Below are 19,212 nucleotides of genomic sequence, written 5' to 3' on the forward strand. Positions count from 1 at the left end.
TGTGGCGAGTGAATATTTAAAACTGTCATTAAATACTAAAAGAGACGTACAAAGATGTAAAACACAACATTAGCAGTATATTATTAATAATTCTGTTTATATTCAATATTCATTAAATCTTTTGATTTGCATTTATTTTATGTAATTAAGGATGTGTAGTAAGACGAGACCCATTACCCTTTACAGCTAATTAATTAAATTAAACATTTTCCCCACATCTGTTTTACCGACTTCAATTGAACGACTCATACGCCCTCGTGTGTCAAATTTTAAGTACTACACGCACCTCCAGTAGTGCTCTGTTCTCAGACCTGTCAGAAGAATTAACTGAAGACCACTTAAACACACGAGTTGGAATAATTCCTGGGTTGCATAAATTAAAAATTTTTCTTCAGGTTGTTTTCACTATGTTCAGATCGACTTCGGCTCTTCACTCTAGCAACAGAACAGCAAGCTATTTCTCCAAAAATGACACTATTGTTCCGGGGAACTCCACCAGTGCTCCTCTGTATGAATGGGAGTACTACTTGGATTATCTTGATCCTGTTTTTGTGGATGAGAGCCAGCTGAAATACCATAAATGTAAGTTTTTATTAACTCCTGATTTTTTCCCCTCATCGTTGTAAAAAATGTTTACAATAACAATGTCCTTCTTTCTTTTCAGACTCAATTGTCATAATACTCTGGGTATCTCTGGCTGCTTTTGTGGGATTTCTCTTTCTCATTTTGAACCTAATGTCTCTCAGTGTGAAGTTGCCAAAGTAAGTGTAGTTCATCTATTGGAACAGTGGACATGAGTAAGGGTTTTTCACCCAAGTACATTATACAAATTGATCTGTTTCTACTTGTATATGTGTGTTAAAATGCGCTATTATGCTCACTTCAGGATAAACAAATCTAAAGTTAAGCGTCACCACAAAAGCTCAACTGCTTCACCTGCTTCGGCTGATTCTGGAGGTTAGTAGTAAAACTTGTTGGCAAATACTAATTTATTTTTAAAAAGGCACACTTTAAAATTACCATTTGTTTAGCAGTGTAGGAAAAACATGCAAATGATTAATTGTTCCTGTCTTATTACTTACAAAGTACAAGGCTGCTGTTTACACAGATGTTAGATAAGCATTACATGGTAGTGTGTGTACATGAGAATTATTCAAAGAATAACAGAAAATGGTCAGATTGTCTATTTTATTGTAGATAAAAGATTAGTAGTTTGCATAAACATATTACAAATATAACTCTGCAGAGAGGCTAATAAACAACTAAACAAATAAAAAGCTATAAAAGTAAAATAAAAGTCTGCCAAACTGTAAGGGTTTGAAAATAAACAAAGACATTTTCAAGCATTTGATTAACTTTTCATCTCAATTATTTCACTACAGATGGCTCCGATGGCTGTTTGAATCCTCGTTGATTTGGACCCTTTTTGTCTTTTGCACTGGGCTCTGGTCACCAAGGTGACATGGGACAGGAACAGGTCTGCTGAAGATGATCCACTCCACAGCTCATGGATGTACAAAGACAACAAAAACAGTCCTGGTTCTGGAAAGAAGAAAAAAGTTTATAAAACCCCAGCTCATTACAAAAGAGTAGCATTGTGTGTGTGACTTTGCCATTTAGTTAAAAAAAAAAAAAAACATAAAAAAAGGCTTAACTTCAGTTTGTTTTTAGTTGGCATGCTACCTGGGGATTTATGAGAAATGTTCATGTCCACACAATTATCATAAACTCTTAATGTGTGGAAAAACTATATAGCAGGATCTGAAGCTATCCGCTTTGATTCCTTTGGGACCATTCCAATTGAAAAAGACAGAAAACATCTGTTATTATAAAACTTGTTATTTTTAGCGTATACTTTGTTAGCTTACTTAATCTAGTCAAATTTTCTAACTACTGGTTTTGTTGCTGTGTTTGTAATTTTTTGCTTGTTTGCTTTATCAAAACAGGTCTATCTTGTAAACGAGATCTTGGCTCTCAATGAAACAACATGTTTAAATAAAGGTAAAAAAATATATACATATGTACCAATTTTTGTCTTTTAGAGCAGGAAAAGTTCGCTTGGCTTCTATTGTGTCTGTTGAGGTCCATTTTACATGCCCTTGTGTAACAGTTGGAATCAATGAAACTTAAAATGAAAGTAAATCAATAAATACCTGTACTACATATAAAAATTTCTTGAGCCATTTTGTGGCTCAGAAAGATCAACACACAACTACTTTCCCTGAATTGGATGTTCTTTTGTCTTTCACACATTGAAGGCAGGCAAAATATTTACTGTTCAATTTTAAACAGCAGATAAACACTAGATATACAGTATGTGATGATATGTTGCTGCAAAAAAAGTTATTTACAGTAGTTTATGACTTTTTAGACACCAACTTCACCAAGGATACAAATAGCGCTTCTACTCTCATTTAAATTATGGACTGTCCCAGAATAAGCTGTCCGGTTCTCACCATGTCTAGACTGGTCCTGATCGGACATGCAGGCAGAGATAATGACCCGATGGAGGTCCGGAAGCTGGCCTCGCATCTCCAATAAGCGGATCATAGTGTTGGTGAAGAGCTGGCAGGTTTCCACGCTGGCATGACCCGGAGCTTCAAACGAGTTATGGAAGAGCTGAAGGAGGTCAGCTTTCACGACAGGATCGAGCATCAAAACATCCACGATTTCCCTTTGTTTGATCACAGCCTTTTCAAACCAGGTCAGGAAGTCCTTTGTTCTGTTTTCGTCGTACCCATCCTCTACCAGCCACCTCAGGGACCATTTTGTAAGCAGGTGCGCGGTATCACAGGCCAAGTGCCTGGAATCCAGTTTGCCTCCAGGTTGAGCTGATGGTGGTTCTGACAGTTGAAACACAGGCTGCCAGTAAACAAACACACTGCTGAGGTGAACTCTGCAGCCTGCCAGAAGACTCTCTTCTTGTTTCACAGTCCTGCTGTCCTCTGAAGCGTTCCCATCTCGGGTGTGTTGAAAGGTAAGGCGACCTCTACTTCGCACCTTATACTTCCCTAAGCCTGAAGATAAAGGAAAACATTCAGTTTTTATTTAACAGAAATCATAATGCCACAGCATGAAACAATAACTATCTAGTGTTCACTGCTGCTTTCATACCCCTAAAACCTTTTTCACATTTTGAGTGGACATAGAAAAAAATGATACATGGTGAAAGATGATGAGAAGCCAATTTTGAAAGAAAATCAATTAAGAGGCTAAAAAAAACTGTCTTACACAGCATGTATTTAAATAGGGTAGGTTTGAAAAGACCAATGGGCAAGAATTTTATTCTTTTTATGTGCAAAGACTGGCATAACCCAAAAGACTTGCAACTGTTACCCGTTTGTACAAAGAACTGACTCAGGTGGTAAAAATACTTGCCACACTTTCAAATTTTATGACTAGAAAAAGGCTAAAGTAATAAATCATGTCTCTCTAGAATTGGTCACCATACACTATTTTGTGTTGGTCTATCACAGACAAATCCAGATAAAGTACATTTAATTTCAGGTGTAAATAGAGGTGCACCAATAAATCAGCCTAGATTTCCTTAATTTTAGAAGCATCGGCCAATTTTCATTACATTTCTCAGCACTCACCCATTAATTCCTTTATTTTGTGCTTTTCAGACAGGGCTTGTATTTGCGCTAGAATGGTGCTGTTGTGGGACAAGGAAGCCCAGCAGAAAAGCAGGGAGAGTGTTTCCATAGAGGAGAGCGGCTGTGGATGAAGGGTGAGTCGGTCTGCTTGTTTGTTTACATGGAGAGCGCTGCCCCGATGCACGAGGACGGAGCCAAGAGTCTGCACAAACAGGCTCAACTGAGCAGCCTTCACACCCAATCTGCAAAGAAGAGATCACACAAACACCGGCATCCATGACCAAAAGACACTCTGTATTTATGCTATAACTTACACTTTCACTGCTGAATGTATTTGGTAAGTATGAAGTTTTACCTGAGGTGTCTGCTGATGGCCAAAGCCACACAGAGAAATTCACTGATGAGTGGGAGTGGAAGACATTTCACTAAACACAGAGGTTCATCCTCAGTGGACAAGATGGCGCCATTCCCATCAACTTTCTTCTCCTTCTGCCCAAGGCTGGTAAACCACAGAGTATGAAGCAGATCAATGACCGCGGATACTGTCTGCTGGGTCAGATTCCTGCGGGGACAGAAAAACAGATTATTGTTGCAAATATGAAACAGACCGTAAAGAATACATAGCACTTTAACTTCTTCCCATTTTTACACTTATAACCAACATGTACAAAGAAAACAAGAGGGATTCTCAGAATCCTTTACAAACAAAAATCTGAAAATGTGTCAGATTTTGACTATGCCCCTGATTTATTACTTTGTCAAAACACCGGTTGCATCTTTTGAGATATATTTCCATTAAACTTACACATTTAAATACTTACATTTTTAATCACTCTTTCACTAAAGCCTTGTCACGGATGCTAAATTGGATTAGGTTGCAGACTGCAAATAGAATTTCTTATGATTTCTTTTAGCAACGGCTTTCTACTCATCCATAAATAATGGCTGTCCTGTTTGATCCATAACTCATTTACCAACATGAGCTATGGATCAAAAACATCCCTGTAACGTAATCCCTGACCTGTCTGCTGTGGTTGTTGGTTGGGTTTTAACAAATGTCTTGAAATTTGTTAAATAACAGCTATGATTACACAGATTAAATTAGCTTAAATGGCCCTTATATTGTCCCAATTAGAAAAACCTCAGAGGGAGTGAATGTTTTTGAGGTGCATTATGCAGTTTAATCCCCCAAAGTATTCAGAAATATGATAACTTACTTCTTATCAACTACTTGTATCATCCAGCTCAGGAGTCCACAGCTCTTGGTGAGGTCATAAACTGCTTTTGGCACATGGGCAGCCTGACACAACACCTTGATTATCTGTGCCTAAGTAAAGATTTACATATCAACATCAAATAATTTCTTTACATTTTACAGAGCCAATAATCTTCAGGAATGTTTTCCCAACCACCTAATGGTTCAAAGTATTAAAATAATCAAACATCATGAAAATTAAATGAAAAAAGGTTATTATGTATGGTGATGGTTACATAACTGCATCTGCAGCAGTGTACCTGGATGTATTCACTGCACAGGGGGCTGCTGCTGAAACCCAAAAGGACCTGAAAGATGTTTTGATGGCTGCACAGTTCATAGCTGTGTCCATCACTTATTCCTTCTTGCAGCAGATTCAGGATCCACTCACGCTCCACTTTGTGCTAGAGGGGGAAAAAAAGGGTAAGTCAACTCCCACATCTCCCCTAACCCTTTCCCAGAAAAAGATAACATCCCACTGAAAAAGGTTGAGTTGAATAAGCAAACATATGAAGGTTACATGCTGTTGATGCAGAAAAAGTTTATTTAGTCCTTTATTTATTCCAGAAATATCCAACTTCTTATCCATCATTAAATAAAGGTGATTTATAAAAACTGAATAATTTACCTCCAGGTCAAAACCATAAAACAGCTTGAAGAACTCTGGAACTCTTCTCAAGTCTAAACTTTGGCGTGACAGCACAAATCTGTTTAACACCACATACATGTGGTCCTCTAAGGAAACACAGAGACAGAAGGTAAAGTTCAGTAATCCTGAAATGCATCACATTAATCCTAAACAGCAAAAAAAACAATAAATGGATTAAATTTAATAAGTTTAAAGAATTAGTCAAGAGCTAATTTCATTAGCAGATGTTTCAGGAAGTAATGAGGGTCAAACAAGACCGGTCAGGGACTAAATCCAAAGGTTCAGGGATACACACCGGGTCTGAGCATCTGCTGAGCCACTTTGCTGATATAAACAGCCAGGACAAATGGAAGCTTCTGATTCTGCTTTGGAATTCCATTCTTGAGGTTGTCCATAAAATACAGCAGCTGTTGGAAAAAAGAAAAAGTCGTCAAGATTTATGAGGTCAGTCCCAAACCCACACGGTGTTCATCACCACATACCTGTCTCTTCTCTCTGAAGCGAGCGCCCTCCAGATGTTGGTAGAAACAGGCCAGTACATGGTATGCTGCGGCTCTCATGTTCGGATCAAAGCTACTAAGAGCCATCACGGTTACTCCAAGGGCGTGGCAGGACACGAATTTAAAGCAGTCAATAACACATTCTGTCATGGAGCAAAAGAAGGATTGGATTTTGTATTAATGTCATTTCGTCACCTGTACAAAATATTTTCAAATGCTTTGAAGTGATGCAATGATGGAAAGCTAGTACATTTCTAATGTTAAAGCAGAAAGTCTCACATGGTAATATTTGCTCCTTTGAGTACCTCTCTGAACCTTACGTTGCACTCAGCACCACTGTCATTTAATCTTCACACTTTGGTTGTTATTTAGGTTTAATAACCTGATTAGGTAAAGAATTGTTTCTTGCGACTCAGAAACATGTCCGATTTTACAGCTTGTTTTTAAATTTGTACATTGGTTTCAACCTGGAATATATTTTTTTGTTTCTTTCTAATGCCAAGAGTTCTTATGTTGTCTGAACAGACAGAAGTTCTTTGTTCTGGATTAGTCAGTAAAGGCAGTTAGTTAGACCTTTTGTTGTAAGCTGTTGAGCAGCCTCCCTTTGTCAGTCAAGTGTGCATCTTTTATTTATGCTTAAAAAACATTTATTTTCCCTGTTTTTATATTTTTTAATACCATGACACTATTAATTTGTAGTTGCAGTAATACATTTTATTCTTATTCCACTAAATTAAACATATTCAGAGTAATTTTCTTACTCTTTACAGGGTTGATGGAACTTCAAATTGATTAACCATATTGTTTTAAATTTGCTTCACAAATGAAGTTGATTTGATTTGCTAGACATATTTTTATACAGCTTGTATTAGAACATCTCACCTGGTTGCAATATAGCACTGAAAAGCGGCAAAAGGAAACATGGATCATACAAATCCCCCAGGTTCTCCACTGCATCTTTACTGTGCAGCAGCTCGGTACCATCCTGAATTAGAAACATAAAGAAAAATCTCATTCTAAAACCACTTTGGCTAAGCGGGAACTCATTTTTCACAGCAATCTTTTTCGAAATGCTACATTTACAAAACAAACATAATTTGAGAAATGTACCTGGGGGATGATTCTGCGCTCTTGTGGAAACTTTAAAACCGTTTGGAGCATCTTGTCGGCTTTCAGCAGTGCCAACACTTCGTCTGAGCTCGGCTGCTTCCATAGAGAGGCTCCCAGCATTTTTCTGGTTTTGTGATGCTCTACAGCCGCAGGGCCCCATAGGAGCGATCTGCTCAAGAAACCTCACACTCAGTAATTGGATCAAACAAGTGTGCTTCTTTCTGGGCGCCACATAAAATACTAAAATAATAAATCAAACTCACTGAAATTTCAGCAAGCTGACTTGGCATCTTTCATATTGCCGAAGAAGCATTAACAGTTTTTGATCTGCATGGCAACATATGTGGAGAGATGAAAGCGCATAAAATCAGAAATTACATGCTGATCCATCCCTGAATTATTTTTATTTATTTTTACCTGAAGTTGAAAGTGTGGCTCCATAGGCTGCCAAAAGTACAATAAAGTGGTTTATGTTGCACACCTTTGGGCATTTCTGTACCACACACAGAAGTAGTGAAACCAACGCTTCTGAGAAGAGAGTAAAATGTATATTTATGTCTAACAATAAAATAAATAAATGACTAAATTGGCTGCAAATAATAGGTTCTAATATGAATATCAACCTTTGACTTGATACTCGTTGGGCTCTTCACTGGAGTCCAGCATAACTGGTAGGAACTGGGAATGGCTTGTGGTCATCAGATGAAGAGAGGATAAAGGAATTAGCTCCTTTTGCTGTTCTGCACTTCCATACATAACTTCCAACAGACTGCTCAAGGTGTTGAGGAAATGCTGATTACAATACCGATACCTATAATATAAGAAAAATCATAAAGTCATTGATAAATTTATAAATTCATTGGCAATGATGTATTTGATGGAAGAAAGCATTTGGATGTATAGATTACTTCAATCCATTTTTGACAAAACTGTTCCAGTCAGACACACTGATGTCTTCAGCAGATTTCTGTATGAAAAAATATGATTGAATTATTTAAAATGAAATTTTTTTTTTTAACTGTATGAATAAGAATGTTAAACCCACCAGGAGTTGTTGTAGTCTTTTTAAGATCCCCTCCTCCTGGTCGGATGGAGAGACAGTCTGATCTTTAGAGTGGCAGTAAGAGGCTATTAAACACTTTAAGGCGGCAGCGACAACTGATCTCCTCCATTTTTCTTGCTCTTCTGTGCAGTCAGCTAGCTTTTCTGTTATAATGTCTACTAGATTCCATCTGAAAAAACCCCCCAAAAAAACTGTTAGCTGAGAATGGCTAAAAAGATTTTAGTACAGTATATTCTGACATGTTACACCCAAAGATGTCAATGTATTGTCCTGGGATTTCATGATAAACCAAAATCAAAGAAGAGCAAAATTTTGAAGAGAAAGGAAAACAGGTGTTTATGGGAAGGTGATAAAAATAAACCCACGGTTAAAATAAAACCCTAGGAAGAATTGTTTGAAGATTACCACAATGCAGGTAAAGGGTTGAGAAAACACATGGAAAAAAATAAAGAAAAATGTCTTTGTTAATTTCTTCCACCCAGAACTCCTGAAGTTCACATGGTTCAAATTCTGTATTTTTACTTATCCAATTAATAGGTCGATCCTCAGGATAAACGATAGAATAATCGATTGAATAATTGTTCACTGCAGCCTTATTGTGCTTTGTGATTTCTGAACACTTTACCTTTCAAAACGTTCTGCCTTTTGAAGAAAATCCGGAAGATTGTTGATCAAAGCTTGGATGTCGTTCACATCTGCAGAGAGTTTGATTAGACTTGCAGCAGCTTCTACAAGATGGACTCCATGGTCCTCACTCAGGTTTCCCAGAATACTTTGAGAAAACTTTGAAAGGAGTGCTTGTTTCATAGCTTTTAAAACCTCTTTTTGCACTGTGGAGGGAAGAAAATGGGATTTTAATTAATGAATATTTAAATGTAAGAAAAAGAAATGACTTAGAAAATCCCAAAATCTACATAAAATAAATCAGAACACACCCTCCTTTGGTCTTGCTGGGTCTTCTCTTTGCGCCACCTTTAAATAGGTATTGATCAGTGGGAGGGAAACCTTAGTCTCTGACAACACTTTCATATTGGTGGGTTCTTCACACCACATTTCAAAGCAGAGGCGGTGAGATGAGCTGTTCTGCAGCAGCAAAGAGACAACAGCCAGAGAGTCTGGGCGAGAGCGCCGCAGGCAGCGCAGCAGCACATCTGTGTGGATAAGCCTGGCACTGCCCGGCTTGCTGGACAGAGCCTGCAGCAGGAAGGCGTCCAACTCAGGGCTGGAGCAGGACAGAAGAAGAGCGCCTAAGCCATGGAAGTGCGCTTGTGTCAGAAATATGTTCTGGTTCTGCAAAGAAGCAGAGTAACACTTTGTGAGGATTTGCAGAGCTACATGCCCATAAACGCTTAGCTCAGATTGTGGCCCTTCAGTGCTGGGAAGGAAGAGGCTTTCCTGGGGCAGGAGAAGCAGCCTAGACACCAATTCTCGGAGATTACTAGAGTCCATGTAGCCATGCAAAGAAAGGAGTGCCTGAAAAGACTTAGAGTACGTCTTTGCAGGGCGGGAACCCCTTTCAGCCAGTTCCTTCAACGCAGCCCGTTCTATAGCCGCCATGTAGCCAGAAATAAGCTCCAGATGATTGAGTTCATCGAGAGCAGGAGCGCTGATCTTCAGCAGGCTCAGGATTCGCTCGGTCAGCTGAGCACATAAGCGCTTCAGTGCAACAGGTTTCAGAGAGTGAGGAGGCAATGCAGCCAGCTCCAGAGCCAGAAACCACTGCTCCAGACACGGATGCTTGAAGACGGAGCCCAGAGCTGAAACAACAACCTAAACACAGGTGATTTAGATTAGAATAAGTTCAGCTTAAAGCCGTTTAAATAGTTTCTTTAAGAGTTTTTTCCCCCTAACCTGTTCTTTATTGCATTCTATTGTCTGTGACTGGTTCAGTTCCAACGAGAGGTCCGATCCCTCCCGAGAGTTTTCCACAGCTGGGTCTGCACTTGTAGTTTCCTCAAAAGTTTGTAGTTTGGTTATTACATCCTGGAGCATTTCCATCAGGGTCCTAAGAAACGCATCTCCGGGTTCTTTGGAGAACTAAAACAAAAAGATAAGATGCGCTGAGCATTTTTATTATTTATATCTAGCACTGAGGCTTATTTTGTGCTCTTACCGTTCCGAAGCTTTCCACCGTTGATTTAATGTAAAGTAAAATCTGCTTGATTAATACTGGAAACTCTGACAGTGACATGACAGCTAGAGCTTTTTCTGCATCTTGTCTGAAAGAGTCCTCAAGCAAAGCACCTGGTCCCTGAATGTATGCAGCTTTTATTAAGGAAGAGTACGAGCTTGGGGCTGCCAGATCCTTGGAAAAGCTTTCAGAAGATTTGAACTGCTTAGAAAGAAAAAAAAGAAGACATTATTCTAATTTTCTGAAAGCAGAACGGCTTGCAAAAATATTCATACCTCTAGAGATTTTACATATTTTATGATGTTACAACCACATCCTTAAGGTTTTTTTTTTGGGGGGGGGGGGCTTTTATAATGCTAAAACAATTAAACTTCACAAAGGCTTTGACATCAGACCAGAGGTAACAGCCTTCTAATTAAAAGTCGGAATTTCTACATGGTGTTGACCAAAAAAATTGCTTGCAATAGCTTTTACAAACATCCTTTTAAGCTTTACTTTCCATAAACAATTAGATGTTTTCAGTTTAGAGTTGGAGGCGCTATATGCAATATTGATTTTAGACTACTGTTGATGCAAGGAGCCGCCATTTTGAAATATGAAGTCGAGGTTACATGTCATAACTGGGGTTAGTCATTAGGATTTCCCACTTTCCCAACGGGAAATCCAACTTTGCAGGGTGTTAAAGTTGAATTTTACAACTGGGAAAATGGAATTTTCAAGTTCTGAGTACAACTGGAATGCAGCATGGGAATGTCCCAGTCAAAGTTGAGACCTAAATCTAAATTTGAATCTGTAGCAAGACTTCATGGTGACAGATGTTTTCTATCCCATATTCAGCCTCTAGATTTACAATGCTGGTAGTTCAATACAAATGAATGCAAAACTTTTCACTTTTTTTTGTAGATTTGTTTGTGTTGACCTTCCACATAGAATCCCAAAACATTTGGTTAAGAGGTTGTAACGGGAGGAAATCGGTTCAAGAGGTATGAATACATTAGCAAGACACTGATATTTCCTCTAGAGTGTATTAAGGCTCAGACTCACCAGCTCCTCTCGGCACTGCTGCGGCAGCCATCTGGCGTAATACTGATGCAGCTCTGCGATGGACCGATGAAGAGGAGGGTGTTGGGAAGAGTCTAGCTCTTTATCATATTGCTGAAGGGCCAGACAGAGGGGCAGAGGGTCTCTCTGACAGTGCAGCAAATCAGACAGCACAGCTGACAGGTACTCACACACAACTCCTGATGGAGGCAAACACAGATGGTTACCGTCATGGCAACATAAAGTGTATTTTTAATGCTTAAAGGTGAATTTTACTATGAAAAGGTGCAGATAAGATTTTTATAAAAAGTCATAAAACATTAATCTTATCATAATTTCTGAATGTGTGTTTTATTCGAATTGAGACTGTGAGGTGCTTAGCATTTACCTTTGTCTGCAGGAAGTTTATTCCGAGCTTCCAGAGCGGCAGGCACCGCCACACTGAATGGGAAGGTTTGGATGATGAGGTCTTCGCTCAGAGATGGCCCAAACTCTTCCATCTCGCCCTCACTGCCCTCCATAATGACGTCCAGCATGTCTAACACATCTGAGGGTCAAAATAAAACAAAAGACCCTTCAGACACAATAATTGGTTAAAAAAACAAGTTCTGGTTCTTTTGCTTTCATGCTCACCATCGATGTGAGACACTGGAACACTCGCTGCCTCCCCCTCCTGGACGCTCAGATTCGCTTGGATATTTGCTGCTTCCTGAACAAAACCAGCGACTCTGTCTGTGTAATCGTAGGAGTTGCACACCAATTTGACCAACACCTGGACGAGATCAAGAGGAGTTTGTTATGATGAAGCAGTCCAAACGTAACCTTCTGGAATGATCCCGACCACAACCTATCAAGAATTTCTGGATTATACAAAAAACTCAATCAATGTGCATAAACTCCAACAATTCTGATAAGAAGCAAGAAATGGAACAGAAGCTTGTGGTGCGCAACAAAAATTGTTTTTCTACAAGCAGCTAGTTAGACTTACCCTCTCCAAGAACTGGATGACTGTGTCTTGTTGGTTTGATTTTATTCTTGCCAGCTGGTCCAGCCAGAGGTTGAACTCGGTGAAGGTGTACTCAAACACCCCAGTGTCCCTCAGCACCTGAATAAATTCCAGGGAATATAGATGTCCATATATTAGCTTCACAGTTAACAGAGGTTTCTGTGCCATTCTCACTTTAGGAACATATTAAATGGCATAAATATACAAAGTTCTTCCTACTAAGAAAAAAGCTCAAATTTAAACCTTGAAATCCTGATTTGCTGTTGAACAGTTCAACCTCCTGAAAGAATTTTCTGCCATCAAATTCAAGAAAACATCCTTTTACAGAATACTAACCCACACTGGCCAACTACAAAAATGTACAAAAGTTGTCTACTTGGAAAAAGGACCTTAAATATGTACAGAACCCTAGATAATTATCAAGACCCAGTTTTATTTATCAGATCGATACAAATATGTTAAAAAAAATGTATATCAGCCAATACAATGTTAGTCCCTAGTTTGAATGTTACATTTTTTCTAAGAAGTTTATTTCAAAATTAAAAGGAGCTAAAATTATTAGCATAATTACCATTTTTTTGTAATTGAGTAATTACAAAATTAGAATTTTTTTTACAATGTCACAAAAATCAACAATTTTGATTATTTTTTTTTTTTTTAGGAAGAAAGCTGAACTAGGATAAAAGTTTTCTAGCCAGCATGGACATAGATAGTAAGAGAGGTTAAGAAATCCCCCAAATTCTCTGCTGCAAAAAGTGGCATCTTCCAGTCACAGAATCTTCATTAACAACCATTACCTACATATAAACTGGTTGATTAGGAAACATACCACAAAAGAGCCTTTTATATCACACAATCACAGACATAAATATGTGAAATGTATAAATTCTACTGGGACTTTAACAGGAACTGTGGGCTTTGAGTATAATGGATGATACTAGCGATCTAACGATCTTCTTCTTAGAGAGGAAGCTGGTGGTCCTTTCCAGAAAACTGAAAATAGATCATGTTTATCGAAGATTCTGGACAGATTTCACAAGTTTTCCTCCGGGACTGAACAGAGCCTGATTGGATGTAATATCTAGGCACATTGATGGCGTTTCCGTCAAAAATAATGTCCAGTGTTTGATATTTAGGCTGCTGGAGAAATATCCCACACTGAAAAATAGTGGCAGTGTCAAAAATGCTTCTTACTTTAAGAATGAGCTTCCGTGTGGTGGAGCTCAGGTGGCTGCTGCTGCTGGACACAAACATTTTCAGAAGCAGGTAGAGGACAGACTTCTCGCCAGACAATGATTCTGAATTTGCAACATCCTGTGAGGAACATTAACACAGAGTATAAGGACAAATGGCTCTCAATGGATATTAAATGAAATAAATAAAACTTCATCACCTGCAAGTGAAACCAGGAAAACTTGTTTGCAGGAAGATCTAAAGCCAGTTGGAGTATTTGATACTGCAAGACCGGAGGTATCTCCTCTTTCATTCCTTTCTCAAACACAATTCCTGAAAAAAATGGTTGGAAAAACTAGTTTTATTTTAACATGGCAAATAAAAAATAAATACCAGACATCAGGAGCAATACTTTACCTTTCAGTAGTTTGCTGAAGTCAAATTTGCACTGTGTAACAAGATGTGGGACCACTTTCTGGTAAAGACATATGACTTGAAGAATAAAGGCCTTCAGCACAATGACCTCAGCCTTTTCTGCAACTGTTCAAGAACAAAGAGCATGAACCGGTCAGCTGAGGATCACTCACATTAGTCATAAATATTAGAACAAGTTTTCTCACTAAGTTTTCTGGCATTTAGAAAATAGAAATAAATTTGGTAATTCTAACTGACCAAAAAATTTCAGACAGTGAGGAAAAAAATGCACTTATTAGGTGTTTATTAGGTGTATGTAAATAACAGGCTTCAAATGTAAATAACGTTTTCCAGATTTAGCCTTTTAATCAAGCGTTAGATTATTAAAAAACTTTGCAGTTTAAATACCCAGCACTTTCAATGACTTTATACAAAAATCAAGCATTTCCAAGCCTTTAAAGCACCTAATTAAAATACAAGCATTTTCAAGGATTTCAAGCACCCAGACAAACCCTGAACAAAAGAAGAACCAAAGGTTCCTACCAGGAACTTCATTTTTATTGTCAGCCAGTTCTTCACTTTTGATCTTCTTCTCACCATCTGCCTTTTCTTTCTTGCTCAGAGACTGCCATGCTGAAATTATCAGTGTCATATCAGGCAAAATCTGGAATAGAGCAAGAATAAATAATATGTCAACCCACAACAGCAAACCTAATAAAACATCTCTTTAATGAGCTTACCTTGCCAAGAGTCTCCCTGTATTGCTGCACAAGCTCCTCCATCATTTCAACAGTGTACAGATTTGACTGGTGCAACACTGATTTGTCCAAAAGATACGCTATGCTCTTATTGGCTTTTTTCAGAATGAAATTGATCATGGATATAGTTGTAAGCTGCACTGTTGAGTTTGAAAGCTGTGGATTAAATTAATACATAGTTGAATATTTTCCATTTTCATGTACTAATATGCATAATTTATAGTATGCAATTAAGTGGCTTACATTGAGACCCTGTGTAAAGAATGCCTTGTTGCACACAGGAGGAAGAGAGATGACCATAGCCATGGACAACAAACGAGGCAAAGGAATCATCTCACTGCTGTGAAAGATTGTAGAAATCTCTGGTTGGGCCTCATAAATCTGATTAAGAAGAAAGACAGAAGAATGTTAGCAGCAGCTTATTTGTTTATTTGCATATTTTAGTGCATTTCTAATACAAGCCCAACACAGCAACTTCTTGAAGCAACACCACCAAGATACCCCTGTCAGAGCACAGCCCCAAAATCTGTAATGTGCAACATAGTTTGTTTTCAAAATGGAAGAACGTTGGGATGAAATGGTATGAAATTAAGGTGTACTAATTACAGATTTATGGATGATCATTGATCTTTAAAAAGTCTGACCTGCCCGTTCCAATTTTGCCCAATAGCGACCTTCTTGTCTGAAAAGTTGGTGAATATAGCAACCAAGTCGCTAAGTTGGCAACAGTGGGAGGACTATTGTTAACCATGAACACCGTGAGAGCTGGTGGACAGCTCTCTCTCACAACACAGCAAAAATGAAACAGTGGTTGATTTTCAGACATTTGAGGAGGTGGAAAAGATTGGTGGATAAGATCACTTTCACATTCAAGTACTGGCCATTTGCCAATCTGTGAAAATTAAGAATTTTGAAACCAATTTATTGGTGCCCCCTATAAAGAAATGGCCATACAAACTATTGAAGGGGCAGAATGACCCAAAGCTAAGGCTTTTAACCCACACAAATGTTTCTAAATAAGAAAATAAATCAATAATAGTTACCCTTTTAAGGAGCTTGACATTGTCGTGCCAAGCACTTCTGATCCGCGGGGTGTATGAATATTGAGTCTCCTTGAAAAATCTGGACAAGATGTCGGGACTTTCTTTCAGTATATTCACCACCAGCTCTGCCACCAGCTCATCTTCAGTCGCCTGTTTCAGTCCAACCAAGAACTGAAGCAAGACGAGGTTGCCAGGTCTGCACAAGTAAAATTTTACAATCAGCAATCTGCAAGGCATTTTTAATCTTTAAATTAGTAAAATATGTGCCTAACACATCAACTACTGACCTGCCAGAGGTGCCAAAGCTGATATCGTGGAAGCTGATGCCATGCTTTCGAGAGCAGCAGAGGTCAACGAGGAATCTGTGGACAAGATCCCGGACAACCGATATCCCAGCAGCATCCGAGTCCTCTGCCATCTTATGATTACGAGATTACATACAAGTTATCAGGCTGCATTTAGCTGAAATGGTTTTTATGTTATCAGAATGAATGTTAACTTACTGTGTCATCATCAGTGGTTGCATCAACAATTCCATTCCATTTGTACAGAGATGCGATATTGGCCAACACAGCAGGGGTGAAGAAGCGCACTTTCTGCGTTTTACTGATGGCTTTGTTTAACACAATCTAACCACAGACAAATATTTCAACACAAAGCTCATAATCAAGAGATTTCACTTTAAATGAGATCTGATGTACTTACTCTTGTCTTCAGTGTTGACAGAATCAAATTGACAGTGGACATCCTGTCCTCCTTCAGACCCGTGTTCAGGATTTGTGGCAGGAGTTCTAACCCAACAGATGAGCAGATCATCAGCATATAAGAAAATAATTTAAGTATTTTGTAAAAATAGTGATCTACATTTAAATCTTACCTTTAACCTCTAAAACCTGCCCAATGATTGAACTATCTCCAGATACTAAAAAGGACAGGACAAACTGGATGAAAGCCAGTCTGACATCAGGTTTACCCTGCAAGAGGATTCAAAAGACACAATTCAATTTAGCTGAAAAGACTCTGACAGGTAGACAGAAATGAAAGGACAACACACCATACCCTTTTATCTTTCCTCTTGGCCAGTCCAAAAAGTGTTTTGATTTGAACATGACTGAAGACTTCTCTGGCAGCTTCAGCACCCTGAGACACCATGGCAGACAGCAGATTGAGGCACTGACGGACAAATCTGTTAAACAAAACATGAAGTAAATGTTGCAGAATTGCAGTGGAGAGCAAAAATATTCTCACTCCTTAAAATTTGCCACATTTTCTACACCACAAACAAAAGTATTATAGTGAAGTTAATAATGATACAAAGGCTTTAATATTTCTATACTAGTAAAAATCTAAAAAGTCTGGCAACCATTGAAAAGTGTCTGTGAACATAAAATTTCAAAATCTATTCACTATAAATTATATTAGGTCTGGACTCATTCTAACACAAACATACTTTGATTTAAACTAGGAGATCAACTATAAATCATCCGGCTGATAAATTGGCCCAGTTTTTCTTTTATTTTGGGCAATTAGACAATATTGCACCTGAAATCGATCTTATCCACCGATTTTATCTACCTTTGCAAAGATCTGAAAATCAACAACTACCCCCTTTTTGCTCTGCTTGATATTGGATCATATAATGACAATTAAATACAACGGGGCTTTTTGTGTTTTAAATGTAATAAAAATCTGAACATTTTATAATAATTATAGTACCAACCCGTGATTCAGTGAATGAAAAGACCCTTGCAGAAGCTTCATGTAGTTAGAAGCGATCTTTTTCACTATTACATTGCCGACCATGTTGAAGTGGGAGAGATCACTGGCTGTCCTCAGAAGGATCACTTCCAAGCTCCCAAAAATCAGCATCATCTGGACAGAAGCGAAGCTCAATGAGCAGGACGAGACAAAAACAAAAACAAATCACGAAAGTAATTCCATCCTTTGTAAAAACTTGCCCCAGCTCACCTCGGTCTCTAGGGGCTTTTCCGCTTCAAGCAACTTGAATATTTCTGCACACTCCATCGATATTTTCATATAACCCTCGACCACATCGTACAGGTCGCAGCTTGGTAGCTTCTTCGCGGTTGATATGAATCTTTCCAGCCCTGCAGGCAACAATTAAGGAGTTAAACTTGACATAACGTTCGGCATGTAATATCACAGAATGTCAGAATAATCTTACCTTTCATGGCTGTGGTGGGATTTTTCAGCATGGTTTTGAACACAGTCCCGTTAAACTCCAGAGCTTTCTCCTTTTTCGCCGGAGCCTCCGACTCCACGGGGGCATCGCTGGGGCGCTTTTTACTCATTTTGATTAAACCAATTATTTGCGTCTATTCAGGTAACTTTTCATCTCACTACTTGGACTTGCCATCAAAGAAACCCACGTTGAGAAGTAAACAGAAAAATCCCATCTGAGATTATTGTTCGAGCTGAAACTCTTGCTGCCGAATTTTAGTTCCGCATTATTCGCGTGGACTTCAGCGAAATTAAGCTCTTTCATCTTTCGAAAAAGAAAACGACAATGTTTTCCATTACACACTTCCTGTAAAATAAAATAATTTATTTCACATAAAGTTAAAATATTATTTCGGCATTTTATAGAAGAATAGATTTTATTTTGACTGTTCAAGCAAGTTCACCTTGAAGGAACACCAATTATTCTAATATTCTGAAATGCCCTTTGCGACTGGTGATATAAAAAATATATGGGAAGCATGGTGGTAGCAGCATTATAAAGTGGGGTATATAGCACGGACAGAGAACGTAAGTAGAGTTGATGAGAGGATGAAGCTAAATACAAGGCAGTACTGAAAGACAACCCTAGGGAAGAGCTGTTCCACTCCTTTTATACTCACATATTTTGATCTTAGTATGAAAAAAACCCAATAAAATATAAAGTCATTACTTATGACTAATAATCCCTTATTGGTTTGTCTGACACATTACATTTATATTTTGAAACAGCAGCAAAGGTATTGCATTGTTATTAACTTATTTGCTTGCTTTGTTTCAGTTCCAACATGCCCTGCTTTAGTTTCCACCTTGTCCCAGTAAAAAACAGTGAGGAACCATACATTTAGAGCATGTAAACATAGTTCTGGCTAAGCTTTGTTGCCGTTTTGAAGGGTTTGTGGTCTATGGCTAAATTGGAGCTTCTTCTTAGTTTTTCTTTCAACAGATGGCTTCAGGGGCTGACTGACCAAACTTTAAATGTTATCTTGAAACGATGAACAGCAATTTGTGTTCAGCAACACCTATAAAAAGAATGTTTTTTATTTTTGCAGGGTAATTATTGTGGTCCCACAAAGAAAAGTAGACCTTCCTATAATGCAATTTGGCGTCATTGCACTGATACAGACACAGCCTTTCCAAAATACTTTTCTCTATTTGATAGTTACTGAGAAAGTCATGATTGATGTTGTAATAATTTGAAAGACAAAAATATGACGCTACAACGAAGTGAGATC

At 38.3% G+C, this 19,212-nt stretch overlaps 2 protein-coding genes across 3 annotated transcripts; one reads left to right on the forward strand and one right to left on the reverse strand.

The window, feature by feature from the left end:
* Positions 1–287: 287 nt before the first annotated feature.
* Positions 288–1,519, forward strand: mrap (melanocortin 2 receptor accessory protein). The gene is made up of 4 exons (XM_027999030.1): positions 288–582; positions 665–761; positions 887–957; positions 1,383–1,519. Exons 1-4 carry the CDS (start codon positions 408–410, stop codon positions 1,412–1,414), a joined length of 375 nt encoding a protein of 124 aa, XP_027854831.1. The 5' UTR covers positions 288–407; the 3' UTR covers positions 1,415–1,519.
* Positions 1,167–18,297, reverse strand: urb1 (URB1 ribosome biogenesis homolog). 2 transcript variants are annotated; one of them, XM_027999028.1, is made up of 39 exons: positions 17,925–18,297; positions 17,708–17,847; positions 17,460–17,611; positions 16,799–16,925; positions 16,617–16,713; positions 16,445–16,530; positions 16,243–16,368; positions 16,027–16,157; positions 15,740–15,935; positions 14,940–15,077; positions 14,679–14,852; positions 14,482–14,602; positions 13,942–14,064; positions 13,745–13,857; positions 13,546–13,665; positions 12,334–12,450; positions 11,979–12,117; positions 11,734–11,892; positions 11,349–11,545; positions 10,287–10,505; positions 10,025–10,210; positions 9,109–9,943; positions 8,799–9,003; positions 8,156–8,342; positions 8,019–8,077; positions 7,734–7,921; positions 7,528–7,638; positions 7,374–7,437; positions 7,111–7,279; positions 6,883–6,985; positions 5,983–6,143; positions 5,796–5,907; positions 5,480–5,586; positions 5,112–5,255; positions 4,814–4,923; positions 3,952–4,158; positions 3,597–3,838; positions 2,457–3,017; positions 1,167–1,542 (listed from the first exon to the last, which is right to left on the reverse strand). In XM_027999028.1, the coding sequence occupies exons 1-39, from the start codon at positions 18,049–18,051 to the stop codon at positions 1,352–1,354; spliced, it is 6,744 nt and encodes a 2,247-aa protein (XP_027854829.1). In that variant the 5' UTR covers positions 18,052–18,297; the 3' UTR covers positions 1,167–1,351. The 2 variants fall into 2 exon arrangements, with proteins under 2 accessions (XP_027854829.1, XP_027854828.1); XM_027999027.1 differs by having other exon boundaries at positions 10,287–10,508.
* Positions 18,298–19,212: the final 915 nt, after the last annotated feature.

Source organism: Xiphophorus couchianus, chromosome 18 (genome assembly GCF_001444195.1).
Source record: "Xiphophorus couchianus chromosome 18, X_couchianus-1.0, whole genome shotgun sequence".
Classification (NCBI taxonomy): domain Eukaryota; kingdom Metazoa; phylum Chordata; class Actinopteri; order Cyprinodontiformes; family Poeciliidae; genus Xiphophorus; species Xiphophorus couchianus.

Coding starts and splice junctions, on each gene's coding strand:
- urb1 (XM_027999027.1), bottom strand. CDS start 18,051: ATGAGTAAAAAGCGCCCCAGCGATGCCCCCGTGGAGTCGGAGGCTCCG. Junction 9,004..9,108: donor CCCAGCAAGACCAAAGGAGG/GTGTGTTCTGAT, acceptor TTCCCTCCACAG/TGCAAAAAGAGGTTTTAAAA. Junction 7,922..8,018: donor TTTGTCAAAAATGGATTGAA/GTAATCTATACA, acceptor CTTATATTATAG/GTATCGGTATTGTAATCAGC.
- mrap (XM_027999030.1), top strand. CDS start 408: ATGTTCAGATCGACTTCGGCTCTTCACTCTAGCAACAGAACAGCAAGC. Junction 762..886: donor CTCAGTGTGAAGTTGCCAAA/GTAAGTGTAGTT, acceptor TGCTCACTTCAG/GATAAACAAATCTAAAGTTA. Junction 958..1,382: donor TGCTTCGGCTGATTCTGGAG/GTTAGTAGTAAA, acceptor ATTTCACTACAG/ATGGCTCCGATGGCTGTTTG.